Source organism: Patiria miniata, unplaced genomic scaffold (genome assembly GCF_015706575.1).
Source record: "Patiria miniata isolate m_02_andy unplaced genomic scaffold, ASM1570657v1 HiC_scaffold_19, whole genome shotgun sequence".
Taxonomy (NCBI): domain Eukaryota; kingdom Metazoa; phylum Echinodermata; class Asteroidea; order Valvatida; family Asterinidae; genus Patiria; species Patiria miniata.
This window is the reverse complement of record NW_024037057.1, coordinates 17335705-17360756: the sequence shown is the minus strand read 5'-3', so window position 1 is coordinate 17360756 and position 25052 is coordinate 17335705. Positions and strand designations below refer to the sequence as shown.

General features: G+C 40.6%; 1 protein-coding gene across 4 annotated transcripts in view; it reads left to right on the top strand.

The window, feature by feature from the left end:
• LOC119725955 (lipoxygenase homology domain-containing protein 1-like) overlaps positions 1-22372 on the top strand; it is a 64307-nt gene extending 41935 nt beyond the window's left edge. For all 4 annotated transcript variants that reach the window (XM_038197579.1, XM_038197583.1, XM_038197580.1 and 1 more), the window contains 14 exons: positions 605-811; positions 1416-1557; positions 2133-2341; positions 4272-4455; positions 9923-10083; positions 10866-10952; positions 11625-11757; positions 11928-12155; positions 13380-13553; positions 14631-14769; positions 14904-15071; positions 17170-17276; positions 17645-17797; positions 19523-22372. In XM_038197579.1, coding sequence (XP_038053507.1) covers positions 605-811; positions 1416-1557; positions 2133-2341; positions 4272-4455; positions 9923-10083; positions 10866-10952; positions 11625-11757; positions 11928-12155; positions 13380-13553; positions 14631-14769; positions 14904-15071; positions 17170-17276; positions 17645-17797; positions 19523-19746 — 2316 coding nt within the window. In that variant the 3' untranslated portion in view covers positions 19747-22372. The remainder of the gene's footprint in view (positions 1-604; positions 812-1415; positions 1558-2132; positions 2342-4271; positions 4456-9922; positions 10084-10865; positions 10953-11624; positions 11758-11927; positions 12156-13379; positions 13554-14630; positions 14770-14903; positions 15072-17169; positions 17277-17644; positions 17798-19522) is intronic.
• Positions 22373-25052: the final 2680 nt, after the last annotated feature.

Sequence of the window (25052 nt, the reverse complement as noted above, 5' to 3'; positions counted from 1 at the left end):
AGAGTATCCAAGGACACGATATATCAAAATGTTGTGCTCTCAGAACCCAGCTTAAAGCTATAGTCCATCATTTGCAGCCATCCGAAAAAGTAACTGGCGTATTATTGTTGAAAAACATACTTGGTTGAAAGATAGTAAGTGGACTAAACTCCCTGTGAAATTAATCTTTCTGGCAAGCTATCATTTGAAGTAATCAACAAAAGAAGGCCTTTCCAACGGTGCGTCTTAAGACGCACCGTAGGAAAATTTAAATTAGTAGTTCGTTTTGTTATTCGGCGCAGCGCGCGCAAGCATTGGCACGACGCACAGGCGCACACGGTTGCTATAATTCGTCGGATCAGTGTACGACATCGCGTATAGCTGCAATTCGAAACAATTCAAAACGTGATTCAGCAACTTTTGATTTGAAATTGAGATCCTAGAATGCTGTTTTATTCGGAATATACAGCTGAAGCTGAGCTGAAACTTCATCAGGTTAGTTGTTCAGTATCCTTCATTAGATTTTGAACACTTTTGTTGCTTCAAACGAACAAAATGCACAAATAACAAATGATGGACTATATCTTTAATTAGGCTTGTCTTTTGGTGTGTTTTTTTTTCACAGTGCGACAAGTTCTCTTTTGAGGCAGCTGACTTGGGAAAACCGTTCAAGCTCAAGATTCGTCATGACAACACCGGCTTCTCTGCGGCCTGGTTCCTGGACCGAGTGGAAGTCATCGACCACGACGGAGAGAAGTACGTCTTCCACTGTGAGAGGTGGCTGGGCAAAAACAAGGACGATGGCAAACTGGAGAGGTCACTGTATGCTAAGGTGGGTCTAGTAACCTTGTTCCTTGAATCAACAGAAATACATTGTGTTTTTGCAAATTGTTTCCATAACTATTAAGTTTTACAAGATTTCCTTGTAGGACTTTTTTGTCAAATTTCATATTGTGTCTTACACTGCCGTAAATGTATAGCTACCACTGTTTCATGTTCATATTGTTTAATCCTCGTGGCATGCAACACAGATTGACTAACATTGGAGGTTTCAGAACAGTTCTTGGTTCTTGGTTGGTTCTTCTCCTAAATACCCCACGTGGGAGATTTAACAGGAGGCAGAAACACCGGAGCAAACCCTTCTCGTAGCAATAAATGTCACTGGTCTCTTTTACGTGCATTGCATTACACAACACACGGGACCCACGGCTTTACATCCCATCTGAAGGACGAGGCTATAATGGTTAAGTGTCTTGCTTAAGGGCACAAGTGTCCACCCGGGCTCAAACCCACGCCACTGTTGCCTCTGAAACACCAGAGCATGAGTCCGGTGCTCTTAACCGCTAGGCCAGGACACTCTGTTGAGGTTAATTGAGTGCATCGTTGCTTTCTTATCTTGTTGCTGATTGTTGCTTATTGTGTGATGGTTTTGGCAGGGTTATGAGGGTGACATGTCCAGCTCTAGCACCCTGCACAGGAGCAAGTCATCAGGCTCGTTGAAGTCAGTCCGATCAGACAGTCCCGGCCCGCTGACCAGACGCAAGTCCATGCTGGAGATGCCAGAATTCACCGGACCAAGTAAGTCCAGTTAAAACCCATTGCCCCATTACACTCAGAGTGCCGACCAAAAAAAAACATCTAGAGGTTAAACTCCTATACCTGCAGCCAATTTCAAACTTTATGCAATGGCGTAACTGGGTGTGCGCCACAATTTATTGCGTTAGGTGGTAATATTTCACTTATGACACATTTCACGAAAGTCTCATAGTGCGTGAGTCTGCGACTTGCGCAATAAATTATGGCGTATCTTGCACAGTCCTTTTAGGTGGCGTTAGTTGTGGCAAAGCAACTGAAAATGAACTTCTACAAATTACAGCATAAAGCAAATGTTGTATATTCTCTTTATCAATCATTCTATATTTTAAACATTGTAGTTTTTGACATAACTTGCTCAATATGTTCCATTTGAGAACATTTGTTTGGTGTATGTTTATGTTATATAAGCATACACGAAATGTGTTGAATTCCTCTCAGATACACTTCCCATAGTCACTGACAGAGCATTTCAGCATGAACAAGTTTCATAGATTGTCTCTGCAAAACCCTAGAAAGATCACTCCTTCTCAACTTTGTTCCCACCCTATCTTTGCCAGCAATCCCGTACACGATCCGCGTGATCACGGGGAAGGAGGCCGACATGGGCACAGACGCCAACATCTACATCATCATCAGTGGGCCTAAGAAGAAGCACACGACGGGTCGCCTGCCTCTACAGATGGTCAGTAAGACCAAGCTGGAGCCGGGATCCATCGAGACATTCTCATTAGAAGCGCCGGACGTGACGGAGATCAAGAAGATTGAGGTATGACACAGGAAATAGGAAGGAGCCTAAGATTTGTGAAGATTTAGTATTGACATTGTTTGATAACTTGATTTGACCATGGAAAGTAGTGTTTAACATGTTTTATACATTTAAACGTTTAAAAATAATTTTAAATGCATTGACATATATTCCGAAATTTTTTTTAAGCGAAACACGCATTATAAGAAAGTGATGTTATGTTTACTTGATCTGCCCTCATGTTCACACAAAGAATCAAGGATTCCTTTAAACATATTTAGTTTTCAAAGCATTGGTAGCACCTCAGTACTCAGTCACATTTTGGGCAGTTGAGTTGATACTTTTTGACTTTTCCAATGACTGCCAGTTGTCTATTGTGGTTGTGGCAATGTTTTTCAATTTGCCTGCTGGCCCAAGAAGGTTGGCGGTTCGAATCCCATTCGGACCAAAAACTGGAAAACTCTCTCTGACGACCCAACGGTAAAATGGGTACCTGATTCGTTCAGGGAAGGTAAGACGGCGAGAGGAGAGGACTGGGCCCCGCCACTCATATGCCGCGCTCAAGACACAGTGGACCTCTAACATCCCACTGCCCCTACGGCCAGTAATGGCTATGGGATCTTTACCTTACCAAGATTGACGCTCATTGTGCTAAATTATGAAAAAAGGTTATGTTTTTGTTTTAACACGCCCGGCTGAAGACATACAGAAGCAGGCGTCAGCCTTTGTGAAGTCTTTGTGAAGTGGCTAAACTTTTAAACGGTTCTTAATAGATTTGCTATTAAACATTTACAAAATTAAACGCAAACGTCCATCTGTACTATTGTAAATGTTTATAGATATTTAGTTTGTGTTATAACACCTCACCCACAGATTCTGTGTCTTGATTGGCCGACAGCGAGTCACATGTTACTTTCTAATTTTGCTATCTTTCTGTGCACGGCCAAAAGTACTATGCGCATAGCAACCAAAGTACTATACCATTAGCAACCAAAGTACTATTTCCACGGCGCGGTATTTGTGTGCAAATGCATGCTGGTGTGCGCGTTGTGCGTAGCGCGTATTATTCCAAAGAGAGCGCGCCGCAGACTTGGGTTCAAACATTTCGTGAAGGGGTAGTTTTTAAGAGAGAAATACATTTTCCACCAATTTTGTATTGAAATTGATGTTTATTTCGACTGTGTTCAGATTTAAATAATTTAAAATATTAAAATCAAGCAGAATCTGTGGGTGAAGTGTTATAAAACAAATATTGAATGCTTTATCTCGTGGTGAAGTAAAACTAGCCTCCCTCGGTGATCCATGGACCATTCTATTTTCCCTCGGCTTCGCCTCAGGAAAATAGAACGTCCATGGATCACCCCGGGAGGCTAGTTTTACTACACCACTCGAAGCATTCAATATTTGTATAATATCAAGAAAAAAATGTGTACAAATTTCTTTAAAGGGCCATGTAATGTAATTTTGTTACAGTTATTTATTTCAGCGACAAAAATTGCCAGAATTTTGGATATTTTGCTGTTGTAGATCCCCTGTTCTTTTGGTGATTTGTTGTTGTTTCAGTACATAACAGTGAGCCAATGAGCAAGATTTTCTCACAAATGTTTCAAATGAGGAAATTGTGGATTCACAATGTGAATCGAAAACCCCCTAAACTGAACAGTGTCTTCCTGAAGTGACATCACAGCAACATTGCCCTCGTTTGTTAGGAAAGCATGGACAAATTTCAACGTTTGAAAAATTGCACTTTTCAACATAATAAATTTAAATCAATAAGGGATGTCAAGTAGTTTTCATACATTTCAGAGGAGTAGAAAGTTGCATGAAATGTGTTCCCAAGTAAAATTCATGTCGTGGGCCCTTTAAGATGTTGTTTAAAATATCGAGTCCAGTAGGCTGTGAAAGTGTCATCCATGATGTGATGGCTTTTACATTTCTCACTGAACTTCAGATCGGCCATGATGGAGTGACCCCCCAGGAAGGCTGGTTCCTGGAAGAGATCGAGGTTGACATGCCCACACTGGGCAAGCACGTCTGCTTCCCCTGCAAACGCTGGCTGTCCAAGGACAAAGATGACGGCCACATCTCACGCATCCTGGTGTCTGAAGATGGGCAGAGCGCCAACTACAAACCAAGTAAGCAATGTTGAACCTTGACCTTGTACGGAGTTATAGACTTGGCTCAAGCAGTGCTGTAACCAAGTTCTTTACAATTCCTTACAGCTGAGTCCATCACAAGTCAATCACAAGTCATCAAGCTATTCAAACTAAATATGACAAAAGCATTCCCAACATATTGTTCACTTCACTTTTACTTGTGACTGGACCTGTGAATTACTTGTGATTGGACTTGTGATGGACTATTGGCTAATTTGACTACAACACTGGGCTGAAGTCTGGAGGTATGCAACTCGTACCAACTATCTTGTATAATGTGTGGTATGTATATAATGACACTTGTGATGGATTTTGGATGATATCAGACTTGAATCAAGTCTAATCTCAAAAAAGCAGGAAGTCAGCATTCAAGTTTTCCTTCAAATCAGCCAATATTCTTGGTTGTCTTGTGTGTTTTGTAATAAAACCGAATTGCCCCTGTTGTTTTCATAACTCGCAGTTAAAACAATACAACTACAGGGGTTTTGGGGGTCGAAATATCTGATTCTGATGTTATTTTAATGATTTGAGGTCAAGTTTACCACTAATATCATTTGCGTCAAACCTGGTGTTTCTGGTGCATCATTCCACATAAAAAAACCCTGTCCTATTAGCTGTACATGTCGGAAAGTTTGACATCATCTCATAACTACCAGCTAACATGTCTTTAACTCTTCCAGTGTTGTATACGTGAAGCCACTTTTCTCTGATCTTTAGGTTTTTTCTGCAACTAGACAAAAAGTATTAAAACAAAATGTTTGATTTTAGGATCAAAGGAGTTATCATATCCTTTGAAAAGACCCTGTGAGATTACACCATTTGAGCTGATGCCAATTTGATGGGAGGAAAAACAGAAATTAGATATCGAAAACGAAATCACAGATGGTGTATTTTCTAGTTAAAAATACAATTTCCATTGGATAGTCTTTGATTATCCTGTTAACCCTTACTCTCTGAGGGTAGTTTACTGCATGTCAGTTGGTTATGCCAATGCCCTCCAGCTGCAGTTAATTGGAGGATAAACTATCTTGACTGTGAAGGCTCCAATTGGCAGGAGTTGGAGGCCCTGGAGGGTGCCTGATACTGACCAGCTGGGGGCACTCACTTTGTTATCAGAGGACTCTCATTGTTCTCTGTGGCATGTATTGGAGTGCCTGTCCAGTTACCCTTGAAATGACATGGCAGATATTGGAGGGCCATGCAAAAAACATAGGAGATTTTCTTGAGGCACATATTGGCATGCGTTGGAGGGTCTAGTAGGGTAAGGGTTAATACATGTATTTCTGTTTTGTTGAAAGCAAGTTGTCTGCTGTTTTCAAATTTTGTTAAAGTTTCAAATACTCCTGCCTTTAGCGCAAACGTTCCACAGATGTCCAGGGAAATTTGATTTATGTATGCTCCATCTTGACAATTGTTTTTACAAAATGTCTGATTTCTGGCTCTTTTCACAGAACGGGTCACATTTAACAGAGATCTGCTCATATTTTGAGAGAGTAGATCATTGTTGAATGCTTTTTTACACTACGAGGTAAAACATAAAATGTGCAAAGCATGACGCAGCTCAAACCCCATTGCTCCAAAAATTGATCCTTTGTTGTTGTGCAGACCCTCAAAATTCCCTCCGTAAAACCGTTTTCATTGGAGATGCAAAGTACATCAAAGAGTGTTTGTGTAGTAAGTTTTAGAAAAAGAAGTTTTATCCATAATTAGCATTAAAAAAAACAAATGCAGAGAATGAACTTTACTACCATAGTTTGAACATTATTGCCCCAATGTTGATCCCACTTCATGCAGATACTGTAGTCAGAATTCCCTCTGTTAAACATTTAGAAAATTCTAAATATAGCAAAGACGTGTGTTACATATGTAGGAAGTTTTTTACCCGTAAAAAGTAAGCAAAGCATGACTAACATGTAGTTCAGATCTTTTCGCTTCAATGTTGATCCTCTTTTCGGTTTGCGGTAACACCATGTGGTAATAACTACTGCTTAGAAGATATTCTGAAAAGAACTTGTCTTGCTTATTATCAACTTTCGCTAAGTAGTTTTTTGTTCTGATAAGAACAGTCCTGCTTTAAGTTTTAAAAGAACTTGTTTTTGGGCTCAACGTTTCGACTAGCCTGCTCTAGTCATCGTCTGCTCTAGTCATTGTCTGCTCTAGTCATCGTCTGCTCTAGTCATCGTCTGCTCTGGTCATCGTCTGCTCTAGTCATCGTCTGCTCTAGTCATCGTCTGCTCTAGTCATCGTCTGCTCTGGTCATCGTCTGCTCTAGTCATCGTCTGCTCTAGTCATCGTCTGCTCTAGTCAGCGTCCGGAGTCTCCTGACGACGACTAGAGCAGGCTAGTCGAAACGTTGAGACCAAGGACAAGTTCTTTTAAAACTTGGAAAACATTTACTTGTATACACGTTCTCCGGCGCGAATTGGTTAAGCATTCAAATACATGTAGGTGTAGCATAGCAGTACGATAAACAACCCTTTCCATGGAAAATCCCTACATGATATATGTTTGTAGCCCCTTCCTGTAAAGAAAGCAACCTTTCAGTAAGTTTTTCACATGTTCATAATTATTCACAGTTTATACAAGTGTCTTAATGTACTTGACATGTACATGTTATTCAGACTAACCCTGCATATATGCCTTTCTCGTTTCATATTTCAACCATATTTCGTCACCTGTTCTTCAGTGTTTTAGTCGAGTGCATCACAAGTCCTAACATTTCGTCGCAGAGCTGACCTACTGGCGAATCGACCATTTTGGCGATTTCGAGATTTTGTTATTTTTAGGGTTTATAAAGGTTGCTACTTCAAGTATTTATGCCAACATTCTTAATTCTTGTCTGGATTTTGAAATTCGGAGCCCCCCCCCCCCCCCCCACAAAAACAAATCCATAATTTGACATACTGACGAATACGGAATTTCGCTGGTATCCTGCTTATGTATGGTGTGCGTTCAAAGTACCAACGAATGTTATTCGTCAGTTTGTCGGATTGGCACGCGCGTGCGCCCGATCTGACAAACTGACAAATAGCATACAAACATTTTGCTGGTAACCAGCATATTTAAGGTGTGCGTTCAAAGTACCAACGAATGTTATTCGTCAGTTTGTAATTTGACAAACTGACGAGTACGTTTACGATCAAATAAAATCATATCGCACAACTTTTCTGTTTAAATAAGTGACCTGATGGATACTACGTTTCCTATTTTATTTCGAATATACACTAAAAGGGTTATTATCGAAACATTAAGGGTAAAATACGACTCCCAGAAAAATGTCCAACTTCAAACGCGAATTACTTGAAACAGGGTTTTTGCTTATTTGTCGGTATGTCAGCTCTGCGACGATTTAAGTCCTCACAAGTCATCCAGTACGTCCCAAGTCAAGTCTCAAGCTATTCAATTGAACTTTGACAAAATTATTCCTCGTCATTGTTTACCCCTGTTACTTGTGAGTGGACTTGTGAATTCATCTGTACTTGTGATGGACTTAAAATATTACCCTGTTGTTCTTCAACCGCCAGGCAGCATTCATTGTCTTTTCTCTTCTTGTTATGTATCTCTTGGCTTTTTCCTTCCTGTTTGGGACGGTTACTAGATGGCAGTCCAACTGTCATTTCCCTGGTTCGCAGCATACACTACAAACCAAGTGAGTGGGTACCGGGAATCGCATGAGTCAGCATCCTATGCCTGCAAGTTAAAATGCATCCATTTGTTTAAATGCATGTACATGTACATGGCATTTGCCTGCCAACCAGTTTTACAGCCCAAAGATATGGGGGGGGGGGAGATTTCACCCAAATCACCACCCATACTCCTTCCACTTCCTACCTCCCCCATCTTTTCTTCTAACCCCACCCCTTGCCATGATTGTTCCCTCTCCCATTCATAAGCTGTGTCTGATTCTGACATACTTGGCTGCGGCTTACAATTTATTACACATGCGCATATGAAAGTCGCTAAAGCCGCTTCCCATAGACATACATATAACCTGCCAGCCATAGCCACAGTAACCTTGAATACAAGGTGTGATCAGCATGCATGGGCACCGATGGCCATATTATACCGGGCTCACAGGTCCACGAACACGGCGAACCCAGATCCGTCACATTGTACTACGAAGCCCGGCATTCAACGCATGCACACAGTGCATTTGTACATGTACAGTACTGCTCATGGTCTGTCAGGACCACAGCCTTGATTCAACTGTATCTTCCTGGTTTTGCAGATATGTTAACTAGAATGAAGTACTTCCAATCAAACGGATCTGATTGGATGTGCCACGCTGTTAAACAGCACACTATGGGTCGATTCGCGCACGTGCCAGTGTTGGGTTACCAAACCAACAATCATTGATCTGCAGCAAGATAAATGAATATGCCGTAGAGGAATACATACATGTACATTCTACATACTGTATAATTCTTCATACTGTACTATTCTAGGTACAAAATGTAATGCGGGCTTTGTGCGTGTGACAGATCGGGTATATACCTGTGTACCGCGGTATTGCAGAGCGGGTAATACTAATACTATGCATGGCCAGCGATAATCTCACGTTGCCGATACAGCGCAGCCTTGAATTCAAGACTATAGCCACAGATTCCTTTCACTTTCCATCCCTTCTCCCCCTGAACATCTTTGTTCTTTTCTATTGGTTCATATTCCATCACCATCAAAACTACTTGATGCATGAAGATGCACGTTGATTTATATACATGTAGGCATGAAGCATTTGCATCCATTGCAACAAAAGAACACTTGGTTTCCAAATGTGTGTATCAAATATATCTCAGCAAAAACAAGTTCAAATGAAAGTATGTTCATTTTATTTACCGTAGTGTTACTTGTTCATGATTAAGCCATGTTTCATGGAACATGGACAGTATGCAAGTTCCATGGCATGCTTTCCATATACATTGAAATTGGTAGTAGAAAACAGACCAGTTCTTCATATTCACTTGTTCATGTGCCTGTAAATAAAATTGTCTCCAATGAACTTTTTGTTAAATTTTCCTGTCATAGCCAACTGGATTCCCCCCCCCCCCTAAAACTCAATTAAACACACCCAGATACTTTCAGAAAAGGCGTGGTGGCCTGGGACCAAGACTAGATTTGAATTTCATCCCCTCACTAAGTACAGCCGCTCATTGACAAGTGCAATAAAGCCACCGAGGCGGTAGGTCGCTGTCAACAAGATGAATCAAATTTAGTCTTTGGCACTTGGACAGGGCTACCCGGACAGTTCTGAGCGTGCCTCGTGTGCTTGCATTAGCAAGCATAATTGTGGTACAATCTCAGTTGTTGCTCCTGAATGCGTTTGCTGGATTCACCTTACATGCCTTTAAAAAAATATTGGGTTTTGTTCCTGATGAGGGGCTGCGTATAAGCCTTTTTTGAAACTATTACTTTGTCAACCTTAACGTTTTTGTTTTTTTCTTGTCAGAAATTCCTTATGAGGTGACGTTCTTCACCGGCGACGTCCAGAATGCGGGAACTGACTCCGTCATCACCTTGACCGTGTTTGGCACCAACGGTTCCACGCCGGAAATGACGCTGGACAAGAACGAGGAGAGGTTTGAACGGGGCAAGGAAGATTTGATCAAGGTAAGATCTGCTGACATCCGTATTAACTTGACTTGCAGCTTGCCTCATTTGCTTTGCCGCATCTTAAGCTGCATTTCACGAAACTCATCTTATTTTGCGAGTCATCTGAGGACTTAAGACTAGTCCCCGCTCTAAGATCGATCCTAAAAGACCAATTTCACTAAAACCATCTTAAGCAAGCGCATCAAAACTACCAATATGATGGCTGTTTCATGTTTCTTTTTACCGCTTGATGAAACAGAAGTTGGAAAGAAACACGAAAATCTAATCTACTCAATAAATTTCACATGCACGGTAGTTCTGCACAAGATGCGATAGCTACATGTATATAGAGTCATTCTTGCTCCCTGTTTCATCACTGTATTTTAAAAAGTCGACTAGTTGTTGGCGTATAATTGAATTTTGTAAATACGTTGTTTTTATTCAACCTACCCACATATCAAAAATCTTTTCACATCTGTTTCTACAGTGGTTTTCTTCCTCGAAACTATAACTCTAGGCCAACATTCTTCTTTAACAAGAAGATATTGCAATGATTTCAAAACGATTATACAAATTAAGTTAAGAGGAGTTAAGCTGCGTTGATAAGGAAATTAGGACATGTTGAATGCTTTTGGTGAAATTGATCCTAGGACGATTCGCGAGTTAAGACTTTTTAGAGTTTTGTGAAAGCTGCCCCTTAAGCTGCATTTCTGGCATCTTAATTTCTTCTCCCAAAAGCATTTTTCTTTGAGTGTGTTACTTTAATAATTATGAAATATTTTGTCTTTTGATTGACACAGATGGAGCTTGATGACATCGCCCCGCTGAAGAAGATCAGAATCGGACACAACGGGAAGGGCACCAGACCTGACTGGTACCTTGACAAGGTGAGAGACCAGTAAAAAAAAGTGGCATGTGCTCATATGTGATGTGGTATTCCAAACAACGGTTGAGCGGCCAAAATGATGTCGAGTGACTGTTACAACTTTTAATATAGAAATCTGTTTAATATTTTTTGTGTGAATTTGTATGAAAAACATTTGTATTTAATATAAAAAATAGATTCTTGAAGGAGCATTTTCTCAGATTTGAAGAGTAAAGTAATGAACTGGGCAATACACTGGAGAATATTTTGTGTAAGCAAAAGTACTCATTGTCTCGTTGAGCCTTACCAAGATAAAGTCTTATGCGGTCATGACTTAACTGCTGAAGTTTCTGCAACAGTAAAAAGTAAAATCTGTCAATAGCCAATGTGGCCCATCAGGCTGGCATTTATCTGAGGTTTCCTTGGCATGAAATGAATGAGAATATTTCTCCAGTCCATCGCTGATTTACCCAGCTAATGCCAGTAGCCTTTTGTATTCCTGGGTGGAGAGAGGCAAGTTGGGGTGAATTGTCTGCCCAAGGATTTGAACCCCTGACCCTCTGATCATGAGTCACGAATCCTGACCACTAAGCCACACTCCCCTCTCCGTTTCTGCAGTATTGTGTTACATTAACTTCGCTACCTTATTCCTGTGCTTTTGTAACCTCACTGAATGCCATGTGGCAATTTTTAGGTTCACCTGCGAAATATGGAGACTGGTGACTTGACGGTGTTTAAGTGCGAGGACTGGTTGTCCAAGACACACAGCGACAAGAAGATAGTCAGGGAACTACCCGCCTTTGTCAAGGGCAAAGCGCAGATCCAGAGTAAGGACAAATTTTGAAACCGTGTGTTCAGTATGTGAGGCTGCTGGGTTATTTGTCACAGTTCCTCCTGTGTTGTATGGCTGTCCCCTCTGATGTTTGCCAACATTGTCAAACGTTTATAGCATTTATTCTGATCTTTCATACCTTCTGTTGAATCTCCCCTTCCCCAGACGTCAACTACAAGGTCACAGTGAAGACCAGCGACATCCGGGGCTGCGGCACCGACGCCAACGTCTGCCTGGTCATCTTCGGCGAGAACGGCAGCTCGGAGGAGCTGAAGCTGAAGGAATCGCAGACTCACCGGGACAAATTTGAGCGCAACCAGACGGACATCTTCTCCTACTCCATGCTCAGCCTGGGCGAGCTGATCAAGATCAGAATCTGGCACGACAACAAAGGTAGGGGAACTCTGAGCAAGGGCGTTGCCAGACCAATTTGTTAAGGTATTCGTCCTCTTTGCCAATCAAACACGGGCATTGACCAATGAGATCATGATGTTAAGTCAGGTGACCATCGCAACTAAGGTAAATTTCGGTCAGAAGCACAATGAGGAATGTACAGTTACACAAGCCAAAGGTGAATGGGCAGAGCCTACAAGGGGGCTTATTTCAGAACAAGCCAATGCTGGTAGGGCAGTAACGGAACCACACAAAAAACAGAAATTTTTCTGACTTTTTCCCGGATATTTGAAAAGCAGGTGGGGGCATGACATTATTCAGTGGTGGGTCCAGGGGTTGCGCGGGGTGACCTGCAGTGACCAAAATTTTCTCAAAAAAGGTCAATTTTTACTTGAGAGAACTTCATGAGTGTACAGTGATCATGTGTCTGGATTCGTCAAAGCACAAATTTTCTGCAAACTGATAAAGCCCCAGTCACACATTTACGGTTTGGAGCTACGGATCTCCACGGTTTGAAATTCGTATCGTATTCATCCTTAGTACCTCCTTATTCATCCGTAGTACCTCCGTGGTTATCTGTCATCTTCCTTGGGTATTCGTGGAGGGGCTACGGAAGTTTGAAACTGTTCAAAACTTCCATGGCGAATCGTCATGAAAATCAATGCGTAGTGCAACTGTGGGACATCCATAGGACAACCGTACTGATTCATAGAGTTATTCGTGGCTATTCGTACATTTTCTTACAGATTCGTAGCTCATTCGTGGTAGAAATCTCTACGAATTCGCCATGAATGTCCAATGGATATGCCCAGTTGTGCTAGGTTCCTGCTAAGGTTGTACCACGAATATCCAAGCTTTATTTGTAGGAGAACCTTGGTCCTTCGTGGCCCAAACGCAGACAACCGTGGTGTTAACATAATTATTCTTAGTAATACCGTCGGTATTCTTCACCAATCCGTGCATATTCTTGACAAACCGTGGTGCATTCGTAGAGAAACCGTACAATAATCGTTGCTATCCCTCCTGTAACTGTAGTGCATTCTTAGAAAGTTGATTTCTCCACGACTCTCGATGGTTCATCATTATCGATTGATTCTTGGTAAACCGTGGGTATTTGTAGCTCCAAACCGTAAATGTGTGACATGGGCTTAATCAGTGCTGTGAATTTTCAGTGAGGATTTGAAGTACGACAATGAATTTATTATTGTGTGTCCCTTCCCTCAGGGCTGAAGGCCGGCTGGCATCTGGAATACGTTGAGATTGTTGACGAGAGTAAAGCTCAGACCTACATGTTCCACTGCAATCGCTGGCTGGCGAGAGACGAAGACGACAAACAGATCATGAGAGAGCTGACCTGTGTATCGCCGAACACGCCCAGGGACGACAAGGAGAAAATCAGTGAGTGTTCGGAACCACACAAAGAGAAGGTTTCCATAATCATTACACCCCGTACATGTTTTGAAAAAATTGGCCATACACAATGACCTGGTGGTATGGGTGGCCCAGTGCGTAAAGCGCTCGCCTGTCAATGCTGTGGCACATGTTTGATCCCGGCTCACGGGTTGCATTATTACTACTATTACTGTAATAGGGCGACAGGTTTTGCGAACTCCGTCCACAATAGGGCGAAACACCTTATTGAGGCGACAAAATAACTGTCGCCCTTTTATGAAAACGACCCTTAGGACAAGGAATTTTGCTGTCGCTAACCATCTAGATCGATTCCTCATGGTCCAATTAGTATAAATACTAAATTTCGTGGAAAAAACATAAGGTAAACTTGGGTTAGGTGACAGTTTAGGTTTGTGCACAAGTCTATGGGAAAGTCACCCTATTGGGGCGAAAAGAGTAAATATTATACTTATTATTATTATTATTATTTATTTATTTCTGTTAATGAAACCAAGGATTCCTCAAAAGTGCCCTAGGCACTGTAGCGCGAAAGCCTGAAGAAACCTGCAGAGAGGAGACAACGAAAAGAAATTACAGTTTTAGAGGTGGGAGGAAAACCCCAGAAGAATATTTTGGGGAAAAAACCACAGAATCAGTAGGGACTGAAAACGCAATCCACATGTTGGCCCAGGCGGGATTCGAACCCGGGTCACAGCGGTAGAAGGCAAGGAAAGTACTGCTACACCAACCTGACTCCCCAACTTAGTAGAGTTGTTTGATCGTTCTCTCCTGTGCTACAAGGGTTTTTCTCCGGGTTCTCCGGTTTTCCTCCCTCCGCAAAAATCAACACTTTTGATCTCTGGCTGTGCTCCGTGGTCATACATGGGTGGTATTGCAGCTGCCTAAGGTGCCTTTACATGCCTTCGGCTCGACCATGTTGTAGCTGCGTGCTTCCCAATTCAGCTTCTCAGCTGCGAGTACGGGCAATTAACACCCCCCCCCCCCAAAAAAAGTTACATTGTTCACTTTTGCAACTTGGTGTCTCACAGCAGTAACTTACTAGTTTCAAACTTTCTTCCATAGCTTACGAGATCTCGGTGACAACCACAGACAAGCGAGACGCAGGCACTACCCAGAATGCCTGGCTGATTCTAGAAGGCGATCTCCGGAGCTCACGGGAGTTCATCATGGAGAACAGTGCTAAGAGAAAAGTCCTCAGAAAGTAAGGCTTTCTCACAAGTTCTCAGTTGACACTTGAGGAAGTATCCACAACAGTTACCATTCTGTGTAGTGAAAGCAAACTTGAAATGAAAAATCAAAACTATGAATTTTTTTTTTTTTTTATCAATTTGACAGAGGCGACACAGACACATTCAAATTTTCCACCCGCAACGTTGGCATAATCGACAGCATCTTGCTGGGTCACCGAGAGCGAAGCGACGGCCCCAAACCCAAGGGCACTGGAAGAGAAGTTGACTGGCACTGCCATGAGGTCGTAGTCATGGATACGTCATTAGGAACAAAGTGAGTTATTAATATTATTATTATTGTTATAAATGGTTTATTGATAAAAAAAAATGATTGACATGGCAGCCCAAAGGCTGAATTACATCAAAATTTACGTAAACTCAAATGAACATCAACAATAAAAACTCAAAGGAAACAGTAAAAAATGTGTTCACACCTGTGAGTGAAATTAGCATCAAACAATTTAAGGACAAGACAAGACAGGACAGACAAAGTAAGACAGGACTAGACTAGACTAGACAACCAAGTATTAACAATCAGCAAAATTTACAACAAAAAACCTGAAAGTTAGTATAAGTTCATTGTAGTGCTGATTGTAGTGCAAATTCCATCAGGTCATCACGTTTTTTAAAGTGTTAAATTTTAACCGTTCATGAAAAATCATATTTAAAGCTATAGTCCATCATTTGTAATTTGTGTATTTTGTTTGTTTGAGCAACAAAAGGGTTCAAAATCTAATGAAGGATACTGAACAACTAACCTGATGAAGTTTAAGCTAAGCTTCAGCTGTACATTCCGAGAAAAACAGCATTCTAAGATCTCAATTTCAAATCAAAAGTTACTGAATCATATTTTGAATTGTTTTGAATTGCAGCTATACGCGACGTAGCGCACTGATCCGACGAATTATAACAACCGCGCGCGCGTGTGCGTCGTTCCAATACTTGTGCGCGCTGCGCTGAATAACAAAACGAACTACTAATTTAAATTTTCCTACGGTGCTTCTTAAGAATCACCGTTGGAAATGCCTTCTTTCGTTGATTACTTCAAAATGACAGCTTCCCAGAAGGAATAATTTCACAGGGAGTTTAGTCCCCTTACTATCTTTCAACCAAGTTTGTTTTTCAACAATAATTACGCCAGTTACTTTTCGGATGGCTGCAAATGATGGACTATAGCTTTAATCAGTGTTCCCCTGTTGGGCAACTCCAGCGTTATGTCATGTCCGTGACAGAGCTCACAATAAACCTGAAAATGCATTTTTTTTTTTCAAATCTTATACATCCATCATCTAGTAATGGTCAAGGAGATTACAGACTAGGAGTTTTGGAACATTTCTCTGAATCGTTAACTAGATATCATGATTAAATGGCTCTGTCACGGACATTACACCTCCTTTTGTAACACTGAAATTCCGCATTTAACGTTAAGCTTAGGACTAACAAGAAGTCAGTGTTTCCTCTGAACAGCTGATTTTGTTTTTACACGTATTTTGCTTCTCATGTAATAGTCCAACATTTTTCAAGAATTGTTCTCAAAAAAAACTTTCATTGTGTGCTATATTGTAGAGGTTTAACTTTTGATGAGGTGTGCGTAGCTTCAAAACTCTACAGCATAGCACACAATGATTTTTTTTTTTTTACGCTCAAGTGGGGTATCGGGGAACAGGCCTAGGTTTTATGAAGAACTTAAAAATCTCATTGTCTTTGTTAGTCATTGCATTTTCTAATTTTCTCAAAGGTTTTCAAGTCACAAACAAAATGGTGGAGGATTATTGTGACTTGACTAGACAATGAGCTTGCATTCGACAGCTTCTCAAGTAATAGTCTAACATTTTTCACGAATTTTTCTCCAAAAACAAAGAGTTTTCATTATGTGCTATGTTGTAGACGTTTGAAACTATACGCTCCTCATCAGAAGTTGAAACTCTTGTAATCTTTTATTGTTACAGACTGAAAAGCTGTCGAATGCAAGTTCATTATCCAGTCAAGTCACAATAATCCTCCACCATTTTGTTTGTGACTTGAAAACTTTTGAGAAAATAAAAAAATGCGATGACTATCAAAGACAATGAGATTTTTAAGTTCTTCATAAAACCCAGGCCTGTTCCCAACTGGAGCGTAGAAGCCCTTATTGCGTGGAGTCCGGTGCCCGCCCAAGGGCCCACAAAAATTTGGGATGCTAGATGCTCTGTGGAGCAATCTGAGGCATTTCCTGGCCACTTTCCTACCCCCCCCCTCCCCCCCCCCCCCCAGCGTAGGGGCTTGAAACCCATCACATTTACAACTGTATTTAGCCCTACGATAGTCTACCACTGATAACTTTTGTGACATCAATTTTTCATCCATTTTCTTCATTTTTGTTGTCCCTCCAGGTACAATTTCCCCTGCAAGGGATGGGTACCGCTGGGCTTTGGCAAGGACAGCGCCATGAGACTCAACTGTAAAAAAGTGGACGAGGGAAAAATGGCCACAACTCGAAGTGAGTCCAGATGAATTTTAAAATCCCTATATTTTTGCAATTATTGGACACTACTTGCAAACATCCACAAATGGAACTGCCAAAATATCATGAATTATCTTCAAGTTAACCTGAATCCTAGATCCTGATTGGTTGATCCATGGCAACAAGCCATGCAACATATAACCATGTAGCACGGTCAGGGTCCATACCGCAGTCTGCGTATGGACCATTCCGTACAACGCGCACGTGTAACAGGATAACTGCTGGAAAGTTTGTGTACAGGGTGCGGGTTCCATCTTTACTGTGCATCAAGTTTGCTTGAAGATAAATTTGTAGTCCCACTCACGCTTTTTAGTTTATATGTCTCCTCATTTTCGTTCCATCAGACCTTGCTCCGGTGCAGTATGAGGTTGTCGTAGTGACAGCCAATGAGAAAGGAGCTGGAACTGACGCCAATGTCTGCATTATCATATATGGCAGCAACGGAGACTCAGGAAAACAGCCGCTCAAGCAACGCTTCAGAGACCTCTTTGAGAAAGGTAGGTGATATGCAAGGGCTCGATATTCCATTTAACAACTGTCGGCTGCTGTGCTTTGGGACAGGTTTTTGAACAGCAACAATCTTTATGACGTCTTAACATAGCATGGCCGGCGCGGCGAGGCTGCAGACTACCGGACGTATTCATGAGATTGGCAATTTGCATAAACCTTGCGTTCCTCCTGCGTTCCAGACTGGTTGTCAAGTGCTCTTTTGTTTGGCACAGATGAACATTCTAGTCGGGATTCTGCGGGATACTTGCGTTCCAGAACAATCAGTCTATTTGGGGATGGGGCCTTAATACAATGGATGTACCAGCGGTGGCGGAACAGTTTGGATAGTGGGGGGAGCCAAAGCACCGTCTGTGCTAATGGCCGTTGCATATTCGAAGGGGGGAGGGGCCTAAAACTCATTCATCAATAGGGGCGCCCTTTTCCAAGAGTACGCTATCCGGTTCCTTAGTTTGATGTTAGTTCAGTTTAAACCACGCCCACTGGCCATTAAGTAGCATTCATAAATACCTAAGACAGTTTACGCATTCCTATTGGTCGAGAGCCCGTCACGTGGCCGGTCTTAAACGGATGATAAAGACATGGCTAGCTGGTCTTAAACACTTTTCCAGTGTCACAATAAAATGTGGACTCCTAAAAATCCAGTGCCTCTTATCATTTCATTGGTTGAACGTTCACAATCCTCACGTAGGCATGCGCAACACTGCCAGGGAGTCAGAATTTTATAGTTCTAAATTCAAAACGCAACGCGCCAGGTGCGTTCTGCGCGACATCGCGCAGAACATGATACGCGCGCGTCAATCTCCATAAAAGGGTTGTTTACATCTTACTCGCCAGCTGAACACTCCATTATTTTGCAAGAGTGGTGTTTCAAAAAGCATAAAGTGAATTTGTTGAACAAAATCGGGACGTTTTGAACGAATTATATGATTTGCTTTTACCGAAAAGGTATTTATGAATGGGAATAAATATGTGCTCCGTCGGTATTTATCACTCTGTTTAAGACCACTTAGAGTCTGGGTGCTGATAATTACCCTCGCCTCCGGCTCGGGTAATTATCAGCACCCAGACTCTAAGTGGTCTTAAACAGAGTGATAAAAACCTCCAGCGCACACATTTATTCCCTTATTGAAACATTGGAACCGAAAGTTAATGCACGTTGAGTGTTTATCCAATGGGCACTAGTAATCAGTGCCCCCCCCCCCCCCCCCAGTTCTGGCATACATCCCAATAAATCAATTCACCCCATAGTTTAGTTTATAATATCATAAATCCAAAATAACCATGTTGTCAATATACTAGGCCTACAATGTACCTTTCTGAAATTATTTTACAAGTGTTTCAGAAATTGGCAGATAGCATGAAATTGGTAACTTTATCTAGTGTGGAGAATTCGCTATATTTCTGCCAACCTCCTGCTGAAAAATTGCACAGTTTTGCAGCCTAAAACCTATATTTTGGGAAAACCTTATAAATCTACATTTTGATTTTCCAAACCTTTTGAAAATCCTATATTGATGAAGAAAGGCACTGAGGGGCCTGTGTTTAGTTTCAATGCACTGGTTCTTTTCAGAACCACACAAACTTACAAAACAAACCTTGTCACATGGTGTAACCCCAAATTGCAGACTTTACCATGCAAACCTTCACAATATCTGAAACATATATTTTGGAAACGAACTTCCATGCTCGGTATATTTTGATGTCTACAACAGGCCAGACAGACAAGTTCACATTGGAGGTTCTAGACCTGGGAGACCTCCAGAAGATTCATATAGAGCACGACAACAAAGGCTTCAACGCCGGCTGGCTGTGTGATCATGTGACCATCACCAACCTGGCCACGGGCAAACAGACGCTCTTCCCCTGCGGCAAGTGGCTGGACAAGAGCAAAGGAGACGGGGAGCTCTTCAAGGAGCTGTATCCGGTAGCTGAGTAAAATCATGTGGTGGCCATTTGATAGACATGCAGTGGCCATATGGTGGACATGTGACGACCATGTGATGGACATGTAACGACCATGTGATGGACATGTGATGTCCATGTGATGGACATGTGACGACCATGTGATAGACATATGCAGTGGCCATGTGGTGGACATAGTGTCCATGTGGTAGACATACATGTACGACCACCATGTGATAGACATGAGATGGACATATGATAGACATGCAATTGGCAGTGTGAGACATGCGATGGCCAAAGTGTAGACATATGCAAGGTCATGTGATAGATATGCGATGGCCATGTAATAGACATTTGATGGACATGTGCTATCCATGTGGTGGTCATGTCTTAGCCCCACATGCTGCCCATGTGATGACCATGTGATGGCCATGATATGGCCATTTAAAATTTGATGTTCATTGAACGACCAATCCCATGACAATGTGAGGACTACTCTGTATGTTTTTGCACGTACATTTTCGGTTGTGCAGGAAACTGATGCTTTATACTGGTAGGGAGTATTTCATAAACTTTCAACAACTACATGTATTTCTTCGGTGAAGTCTATTTAACATCTCAAATTCTCTTTGTTGCTGATTCTAGTATCCATTTATGTTCTGACCATGGTAGTATAATGATCGCGTGACAATCTTGTGACGGGTGTGAAATATTTCTTTGGTGAACAATTTCGGTCTAGTTTCAAGTTTACTGCCTACAAACATTCCTACTTTTTAACTTGCGAGCCAAAAATTTTATTTTCCAGAACTTTTTGCGACCCATGTGATGACTGTATGATATTTATGTGATGTGATTATCATGTGATTATCATGTGATTATCATGTAATCATCATGTGATTATCATGTGATTTCAGTCTTACATCGTATAAGGCTTCACGATTCCTAATTATCTCCAAAGTTTGCAATGAGACATCAGAGATCACATGCAATATGCACAGCAATATGTAACTGGGCATGATGCAAATGATTCGAAAACTAAAAAGTGAATTTTTTTCCAATACAATCGCAAATAATCTGAAATGTTTAAATTTAAAGAAATATTTTAAATAGCTTTCTTTTTGTGATCATGGATATGAATGAATTCCAACCTATGAGGTACATGTATAAAGATTTGGTTTTACAATTTATTGAATACTCAGGGAAAGAATATTTTTGTATTCCTTCACATTTGTTTTACTGTTAGAATCACATACACATATCCCACAGAACTCCCCCGTAGCTTTATTTGAGCTAATTAGCCATTATATTGCTGAAACATAATACACCGCTTTATGTCTTACGAAAGTAAGTAGCAGCGTTGTAGTCGTGTACGAGTACCGTCATTTCGAGAACGAGTACTTTGACCTTCGAGTTTGAGTACAAGTTTTTTTTTTTTTTAAAGTACTTGAGTAGTACTCGAGTACGAGTGCCGAGTACGAATACTGCAACACTGGTAGGTAGTTCGGTACTCAAATCATAATTTTAATACAATGGGCAATTGGCACTTCGCAGACTCGAATATCACATTCCTTACTTCTAACAGTTCCTCAATGGCAAAGTCACTACTGAGAAGTATCTGTACGGAGACAGACGGTGAACTCTTCATTTTTAAAACGATTTCCTGTATCAAAGGGTCAATATCTAACAGAAAAATCGGAGAGCCAATGTCACAAACATCTTGTCTGTTTGACTCCTTTGCTCGATGTAGTCAGTAAATCAGTCAGACAGTCCACTAAATAGCACAAATGGCATAAATGCTCAGTATGCGAGGAATTTTATTTGCGAGTGTGGAATTTAGTTGAAGCGAAGTTGGACATAAGCCTTAATTTTAATCTTCATTACATTCCTAAATCAAGCAGTTCACGTTCTACCAATTTGTTTTGAGTTGTTCATAAATTGATCGATAGTTTGGAAACCTTTTCTCTTTTCAAGTGGGAGGGAAAGAATTATATAACCAAACTGAAGAGAGGTGTATTTTGTCTCGGGCACTGTCTTTTAGTTGGTAATTTCCTCAAAACTTCATTGTAGAATACTTAACTGTGCGTAGATAGTGCTTGTTCCTTTGTTATAAATATCATAGTGAAGTGACATCTAGGTTGTTAAAAAAAAGTTAGTTGGCTTTTTTTTGTGGCTTCTTGTAAAAACTGCGTGTATAGTTTGTACTTTTTTAGCTGCAAGCTGTGTCTATGGCTTTCGGTCTTTTCCCGTGAATTGCACATGCTGAAGAGAGTACAGGGTACTAGTCCTTTGCCTAAAAGTGTAGATATTGTGTATAGTCATTCAGATACTACTCTAAAGAGAGGCTATGGCTCAGAATTTAGTCAGGCACCTTGATTTCCAACCCATTTTGTATGATGTAATGTAATTAGATCTCGGTCATTCGGTTTTTTTTATTATAGAAAAGCCAATTATAAGACACTTAACATTCCTATTTACAGGTAACGGGCGCCGCCATTTTATTTTATTTGTTATAAATAAAGATCTCCACATTCCCTTCAGAACCATGAAAACAAATCATTTTAGTATTACCAAAAAAATATATAAAATTTAAAAAAAAAATTAGAATCTAAGACAGGAATATTGTAGGGAACCGCCAGTGTAGGGCTGGATAGCTCAGTTGGTAGAGCACTTGAACGGCAATCAAGGAGGTCACAGGTTCAAACCCCGTTCCAGTCAATTTCTTTGCTCAACTTTAAAAAACAAAGTACAGGAATATTTTAGATGCGTACCTGTCTGTTAAAATGATAGTCCAGCAAAGAAAATCTGTATGGACTTTTGCCCCATTTTTGTCTGTAACAGGGTCTGTCTAGTTGAGGGTTACAAAAATAACCTGAACAATTTATCAGTGGAGAGAAATTTTGAAATATAAGGGCCGATCAAAGTACTCTTTTGTTTTTTTGTTACTTTTGTGGGATATTAGTTCGAAGTTCAAGTGTTCAAGCAGGCAAAGTTTAAAATGTTTAATATTTGTATTGCCACTGCCGCAATGTGAACCAAAATCTCTTGTGCAATTGTGTCAAACTGGATGTTTATTAGTCAACCCCCAAATAATTTCATTTTATCATGACATACTTGTAATACGTCGGACATTTGTAATAATTTGTAAATAACTTGTATTCGAGTATTTTTTTTTTTAAAGAATATGTTATTGTTTTTATTTGTTTTGTTAATTGTTATTAATTAGTTTTTTTAATATGAAAAAAGTAAGACTGCTGCAAACTGCTTACTGACTGGGTGGACCTGAAATATATAAATCTAAAAATTAATGTGGCCTGACGTTGCGAACTTAGCAAGTTCTTCTTCAGAGGCTAAAACAGAAATGACAGAGGTACATACATTAACATGGGGGTGCACACAAACATGCAGGGATGAAAGAAGAAACACAAAAGGAGGATTAGGTGGGAAAGGTGTGGAAAGATGCAGGGGAGGGTGGATGAGAGAACAAAGAAACAAAGGGAGATGGCAAACCACAAGGGGTCTGGTATGAACAGGGGAGGGACCAGAAAGGGGAAGGATCAAAGGTCACAGGGAGTGGGAACGGACAAAAGAGTGTGGGAGAGAAGGGGGATTATGCGGGGGGGGGGAACAGTATGGAGGTGGAAAGGGATGAAAGATGGGGAAAGATGGGGAAACACAAACAATGAAGACCAGGTGGATTATCTGTAACAGAAGACAATGGAGGAAGAAAAATATTAATCATTTCCAAGTTGGATGTTGAGACCATGTGGTTGAATAGTTCGAAGACGATTCATCCACACTTTCTCTCTGCTGAGGCGAACTGAGTCCTTGCGATGGCCAAGAGATTCAATGCCCTGCAAAATCATATCAGAAATGGAGTGGTTAGGCAGGTTGAAGTGATGACCAACAGGGGTGTCTAGTTTCTTGGTGTGGACCGTTGACCGGTGGGCATAGAAACGCTTCTTGAGCGTATTCTTAGTCTCACCTACATACTGCACTTTTTTTTAATAGGTATACTTACTGCAATATATTTTTTTTTGTTTACACAAATTATCAGAATCAGATTCAGAATTATTTTTTGTGTCTAAGCAAAGTTGTATTCAATGCTTTAGGTCCATATATAAAAACTTCAGCTGATGAGGAAGTTCAGTGATCTTCCCAAAGATAAGTCCTGTATTGTTGTATTTTGTAAAATCATTTGAATACTGCTCGAGTCTATAGTCTAGCAAAACGAAAACAATTCTTATAGGGATGCATGCGAATTGTTGTCGTTTTGCTGCAAGAACACTTACCTTTCTTTGTGATCCGTGGACAGAACTTTAAAAACGGTGTTTGTGTTGACTTGAAAAGTGCATGAGTGGTTTGAATGATTCTTGTACTTAAAGAAAGCTCATTGATTGGGCTTTCATATCCTAGATTTTGAAAGTGATAAAAGCAAAACTTCATTCAAATATTAGTCATGTCATTTGGGTTTCTTTTTTTTTTTTACTCGCCCTGTACTCTAGCTTGTATACATGTAAGTGTGATTTTGTGGTGTGTTTTTTTCTAAGTAACAAATTTTTAACAAACCTATTTCTTGTAAAGTCGTTAAAAACTCTTTCTACGCTCTGTGAGGCTGTACCTTTTTAAAAACATACTTCAGGAAAAATACCTAGGCCTTATTCGTAACACTTTTTCTTAGAATTTTTTTTTTGTAAATGCGGCTTCTTACTATAAACAGATGTGTATATTTTGTGAATTGAATAATTTGGATAATACGCTCGAAATGTCATTGTTGCATTGTGTGTGTATATATTTGTGAAAAAAAATATCTTACGAAGGGCTTGTCCCCAGTTTGTACTTTGAATGTACTTCAGAGGCTTAGTATAATAAACATGAGTCTAGTAATAATAAGATTGCAAATCTTGTATTTATTCTTTGGCTGTCGGTGACTGTTTGAGGACATGTTGAAAGGGAGTACAGTATATTATGTCGTATTTTTGACCATTGCATTTTTGGTTTTGCTAAAGAAGGATTTTTTGTCATATTTGGATAGAGTTTACTTTCCTTAGCCAGATATCCATTGGTAACATTTTTTCCATCTACTGTGTGGCGGCCATCTTGGATTTCAAAATGGCCGCCATTTCGGACCTAATTGATAGTTTGGACCTCATGTCATATCCATTTTGGTGGCAAACCCCATGTTTGTGATACTCGGGAACCCAAGTAAATCATTGTTTATAGTGTACTCCAAATGGATGGCTGCCATCTTGGATATTTCAAAATGGCCGCCATTTTTGACTAATTTGCATAATAAATTTGGACTCGAATGTCATATGAAGTCCATTTTGGTGGCAAACCCCA